The 6000-nt window shown below is 38.1% G+C and overlaps 1 protein-coding gene across 1 annotated transcript in view; it reads left to right on the forward strand.

The window, feature by feature from the left end:
- specc1la (sperm antigen with calponin homology and coiled-coil domains 1-like a) overlaps nt 1-6000 on the forward strand; it is a 50693-nt gene that overhangs the window by 43895 nt on the left and 798 nt on the right. Inside the window, exon 16 of the mRNA XM_062051551.1 lies at nt 4138-6000. This exon is cut by the window's right edge and continues 798 nt beyond it. Within this exon, the coding sequence (XP_061907535.1) occupies nt 4138-4227 (90 nt within the window). The 3' untranslated portion in view covers nt 4228-6000. The remainder of the gene's footprint in view (nt 1-4137) is intronic.

The following is a 6000-nucleotide window of genomic DNA, read 5'->3' on the forward strand; positions in this document are numbered from 1 at the left end:
TATATTAGGGGTGTAACGGTACACAAAAATTTTGGTTCGGTACGTACCTCGGTTTAGAGGTCACGGTTCGGTTCATTTTCGGTACAGTAAGAAAACAACAAAATATACATTTTTGGGTTATTTATTTACCAAATTTGCTAAATCTTCCACCAAAAATTATTTTCTTAGTGGAATATTTGATGTGAAGATGATTGCACAAGGGTTTTCTAATCATCAATTAGCCTTCTGAGCCAATGAGCAAACACATTGTACCATTAGAACACTGGAGTGATAGTTGCTGGAAATGGGCCTCTATACACCTATGTAGATATTGCACCAAAAACCAGACATTTGCAGCTAGAATAGTCATTTACCACATTAGCAATGTATAGAGTGTATTTCTTTAAAGTTAAGACTAGTTTAAAGTTATCTTCATTGAAAAGTACAGTGCTTTTCCTTCAAAAATAAGGACATTTCAATGTGACCCCAAACTTTTGAACGGTAGTGTATATTTTGTAAGGTTTGCAAAGACAAAAGTTTGTTGTTTTTACTCAATATGACAGTCTAACTGTCACACTTAATATGACAGTTATTTAAACATAACTCCTAAACCACACATGAAAAATGGCTAATAATGCCTGAAATAATGCATCCTTGTGAGTTTTACTCGAAATATATACTTTTTTTAAGGCTTGTAAACACAAAAAGTAATTTTTAACTCAATATGACAGTAATGTTCTTAGAATCCTGAGATAATGCGAAAAAAGCAATAAAAATGTATTCAAACACAACTCCTAAACCAAACATGCAAAATGTCTAAAAATGCCTGTAATATTGAATCTATGTGAGTTTTACTCTAATCAGTTGTTTTTGTAAGGTTTGCAAATACAAAAATTAGGTTTTACTCACTATTACAGTATACTGTCACACTCAATATGACAGTTATTTAACATAACTCCAAAACCAAACATGCATTATGTCTAATAATGCCTGAAGAAATGTATCTTTTTTGAGTTTTACTGGGGGAAAAAAATATTTTGTAATGTTTGCAAAGACACAAGTTTGTTTTTTTACTCAATATGACAGTATAACTGGCATACTAAATATGAAAGTTATATAAACATGACTCCAAAACCAAACATACATTATGTCTGAAAATGCCTGTAATATTGTATCTATGTGAGTTTTACTCGAATCCGGCGTTTTGGTAAGGTTTACAAATACAAAAATTAGGTTTGACTCATACTGACAGTATAACTGCCAAGTAAAAAGTCTCAGATGGATACTGACGTCAGCAGTATTGCCCAGCCCTAGTTCCTTGGCTGCAGAGCACAGTTGGCAGTCGCTTTCTTTTTGTCAAACTGAGCAAACTGCAATATAATTGGTTCTGCATGTTCTAAAGTCTTCTCCATGCCAGGGTTGAAATCTATTCCCTGTGTCAACATTAAAAAGACATCTGCAGGCATTCAAAAGCCGGCAAAAGCAACAGGTGGCGCTGTAACGTTTACCAGCAAATCCTGGTATGTACTTCTGCGTCGAGGGCACCAATGTATGCCACGCAGGGTCGCTTGCTTCCTTGACATGCACAATCCATACAAATCTAACCTCACAGGTTCCTCTTTAGAACATTATTTCCTGGGCGTATACGACTTGATTAGTTCCAGTTTCAATAACAGTTTCCGTCTCTCTTGAACACTGAGGAGTCTTTGGTATAGTTTAGGATAATAGCTTGATAATATAGCGTGTAATATTTCAACTCACTCAACTCTGTTAAAAGCACAGACTTAGAAATACATGTTTCTTTAGATCAGTGCTTCTCAATTATTCTGTTACACCCCCCCCAGGAAGAAGAAAACATTTTGCACATCCCCCATGCTCTTCCCCACACTCACACAAACAGTATTGTTTGTCTATAAAATTATTATAAATACACCTCTGCATAACATTGTACCCATATTAATTAGAGATGTCCGATAATGGCTTTTTTGCCCATATCCGATATTCCGATATTGTCCAACTCTTAATTACCGATTCCGATATCAACCGATACGATATATACAGTCGTGGAATTAACACATTATTATGCCTAATTTTGTTGTGACGCCCCGCTGGATGCATTAAACAATGTAACAAGGTTTTCCAAAATAAATCAACTCAAGTTATGTAAAAAAAATGCCAACATGGCACTGCCATATTTATTATTGAAGTCACAAAGTGCATTTTTTTTTTTTAACATGCCTCAAAACAGCAGCTTGGAATTTGGGACATGCTCTCCCTGAGAGAGCATGAGGAGGTTGAGGTGTGTGTGTGTGGGGGGGGAGAGGGGGTATATTGTCGCGTCCTGGATGAGTTAGTGCTGCAAGGGGTTCTGGGTATTTGTTCTGTTGTGTTCATGTCGTGTTACGGTGCGGATGTTCTCCCGAAATGCGTTTGTCATTCTTGTTTGGTGTGGGTTCACAGTGTGGCGCATATTTGTAACAGTGTTAAAGTTGTTTATACGCCCGCCCTCAGTGTGACCTGTATGGCTGTTGACCAAGTATGCGTTGCATTCACTTGTGTGTGTGAAAAGCCGTAGATATTATGTGATTGGGCCGGCACGCAAAGGCAGTGCCTTTAAGGTTTATTGGCGTTCTTTACTTCTCCCTACGTCCGTGTACACAGCGGCGTTTTAAAAAGTCATAAATTTGACTTTTTCAAACCGATACTGATCATTTTGAAACCGATAATTTCCCATATTACATTTTAAAGCATTTATCGGCCGATAATATCGGCATTCCGATATTATCGGACATCCCTAATTATTATGATTATTTTCTAAATGTAAAAGACTTCCTTGTGGTCTACATAACATGTAATGGTGGTTCTTTGTCAAAATGTTGCATAGATGATGTTTTACAGATCATCTTCAAGCCGCTTTCTGACAGTCGCCGTTTTGTGGGCGGTCTTATTTACGTGGCTCACCTTCGACGGCGTCTTCTCCCCGTCATCTTTGTTGTAGCGGTGTAGCGTGCAAGGACGGGAGTGGAAGAAGTGTCAAAAGATGGAGCTAACTGTTTTAATGACATTCAGACTTTACTTCAATCAATAACGGAGCAGCATCTCCTCATCCGTGGCTCACTAGTGCAACAAGAACACAGGAAATGTGTTCCGTGAAAAACTCTCTAATAACTAAAGTTCCGTGGGTGAATAATGTAAACCCACTACACCGGTAGTTTTTAGCGCTTCCATAGTGAGATATAAGTTAGCACATTACGCTACTTTATATTAAAAATGGCAACAGGAGAGGGTGAATGTCCCATAACAAGATAGAGACCACAGAACACTTTTCCACTTTGTATCAGTCCATCTTAGATGAGCTCGGGCCCGGCGTTTCTGGGTGTTGTTGATAAATGGCTTTCGCTTTGCATAGTAGTTTTAACTTGCACTTACAGATGTAGCGACCAACTGTAGTTACTGACAGTGGTTTTCTGAAGTGTTCCTGAGCCCATGGGGTGATATCCTTTACACACTGATGTCGCTTTTTGATGCAGTACCGCCTGAGGGATTGAAGGTCCGTAATATCATCGCTTACGTGCAGCGATTTCTCCAGATTCTCTGAACCTTTTGATGATATTACGGACTGTAGATGGTGAATTCCTTGCAATAGCTGGTTGAGAAATGTTGTTCTTAAACTGTTGGACAATTTGCTCACGCATTTGTTGACAAAGTGGTGACCCTCGCCCCGTCCTTGTTTGTGAATGATTGAGCATTTCATGGAAGCTGCTTTGATACCCAATCATGGCACCCACCTGTTCCCAATTAACCTCTTCACCTGTGGGATGCTCCAAAAAAGTGTTTGATGAGCATTCCTCAACTTTCTCAGTCTTTTTTTGCCACTTGTGCCAGCTTTTTTGAACCATGTCGCAGGCATCAAATTCCAAATGAGCTAATATTTGCAAAAAAAAATAACAAAGATTTCCAGTTCAAACGTTAAGTATCTTGTCTTTGCAGTCTATTCAATTGAATATAAGTTGAAAAGGATTAGCAAATCATTGTATTCTGTTTTTATTTACCATTTACACAACGTGACAACTTCACTGCTTTTGGGTTTTGTAGATAAATGTACGTGAAGCACTGGAAGTTGAACTTTCTCCTATTTTTTTTCTTCTTCTGTGTCAGGACATCAACGAGATGGTGCACACGGAACGGCCGGACTGGCAGAGCGTCATGACGTACGTCACAGCTATCTACAAATACTTTGAGACCTGACTTCCTGCACGCTGCCACAGCATCGCCGCCTTGACGTAACAACTATACCTCACTGGAGTACCACACACACACACACACACACACACACTCATGTGAAGATCCTACGCAGTGTCGCCATGAGTCCTCGCCGTGTAAGAAGCGACGGGTGATGGTGAAGTCGCCGCGCCTCAGTGCCTTCAACGTTTTCTTTTAGGCCGTTTTTCTCCGCTCGCTTCAAAACGAGAAGCTTTTTTTTTTTTTTTTTGATGCGGAAGGAAACATCTGCTGCTGCTCAATAACATATCAGTCACGCTTACGATGCAGCTCGGCCAAGCAGGCAGGCGTCTTTCCTCAAGCCTTCTTGAGATGCCTTACTGTAGTGTGATGATTGATGCCTCAGTGATCAGATCACGTTCAAACGCAGAAGAACGTGCTCCGCAACACTAACAGACATTTTAAGCTGGCTTTTTTAATAGAGCACGACGATCATTTACCGCGTTCATCCCAATGCAAACGTAGCACTGTTTGCTTTCGGGGGTTCTTCGTTTTGTCACGTAGAGCGTGGGTTCACCCAAGGAACGAGTTCAAGAGGGCTTTAGAAATGACACTACATACATAAGCTGAAAGGATGTCATGGGAATAAACAGGAGCTTGTTTATTTATTGGCGAAACACTAGGATAAAAACTGTCATAGTTTGCATGCATGTCAAAGATTTACTTGCATATTTTGTGTGATTAGAACAGTGGTGTCCAAAGTACGGCTCCGGGGCTTTATACTCATTTTTTTTTATTGGCCCTCTGCATAGTGTAGAAATGAAACAAAGGCATCAGAATTGTACAGAGCCCTTAAAGAGACATGGGGGAAACAAATGTTTTAATAATTTTTTTTAATAATTTTTTTTTTTTTTAAAGACATGTCTTATGTCTAAAAAAAATGAAAAAATTATAAAATCTTTTTTTAAAATTTTTTATAACTTTACAAGATGTTTCTCATGCGCACGAGATCATGTCTAAAAAAAATTTAAAAAAAATGTATATATATATAAAAAAAAATTCCCCCATGTCCTTTTAGGGGCTCCGTAGAATTGAGATATGGTATTAGACAATCTTTGCTTTGTCACCTGTAACACAAAGTTAAGATGTTTTGTTCGGCTGGCTTAGCATCTGTTGACCAATTTTGGATTTATTTTAGCATATTTAATGTACAATATGTATCAAAGTGCCACGCATCCTTTCGTTTTTTGGTCACACTTTATTTAGCATGGGGAACATATTCACCGTTAATTACTTGCTTATTAAAGTAACAAAGACTTCATTTAGAGTTATTTGGACACTAGGGGAACATATAAGGGTTAGGGTTACTAATAAGCAATAATTCTTAGGTTATTGAAGGAAGACTCTTAGTTAATGGCTTACTGGTTGTATAATAAGGCCATGCAGAATAAGGCATTAATAAGTACTTAATAATGACTAATTATAGCCAATATGTTACTAATTTGCATGTTGATAAGCAACTAATTAATGGTGAATACTAAGGCCATGCAGAATAAGGCATTAATAAGTACTTAATAATGACTAATTAAAAGCCAATATGTTACTAATTTGCAGGTTAATAAGCAACTCATTAATGGTGAATATGTGTTCCCCATACTAAAGTGTTACCGACTTAATTTAGTTGTTTGGACACTAGGGGAACATATTAGGGTTAGGGTTACTAATAAGCAATAATTCTGAGGTTATTGAGGGAAGACTCTTAGTTAAGGGCTTACTGATTGTATAATAAGGCCATGCAGA

This window comes from Entelurus aequoreus, linkage group LG06 (assembly GCF_033978785.1).
Source record: "Entelurus aequoreus isolate RoL-2023_Sb linkage group LG06, RoL_Eaeq_v1.1, whole genome shotgun sequence".
Taxonomy (NCBI): domain Eukaryota; kingdom Metazoa; phylum Chordata; class Actinopteri; order Syngnathiformes; family Syngnathidae; genus Entelurus; species Entelurus aequoreus.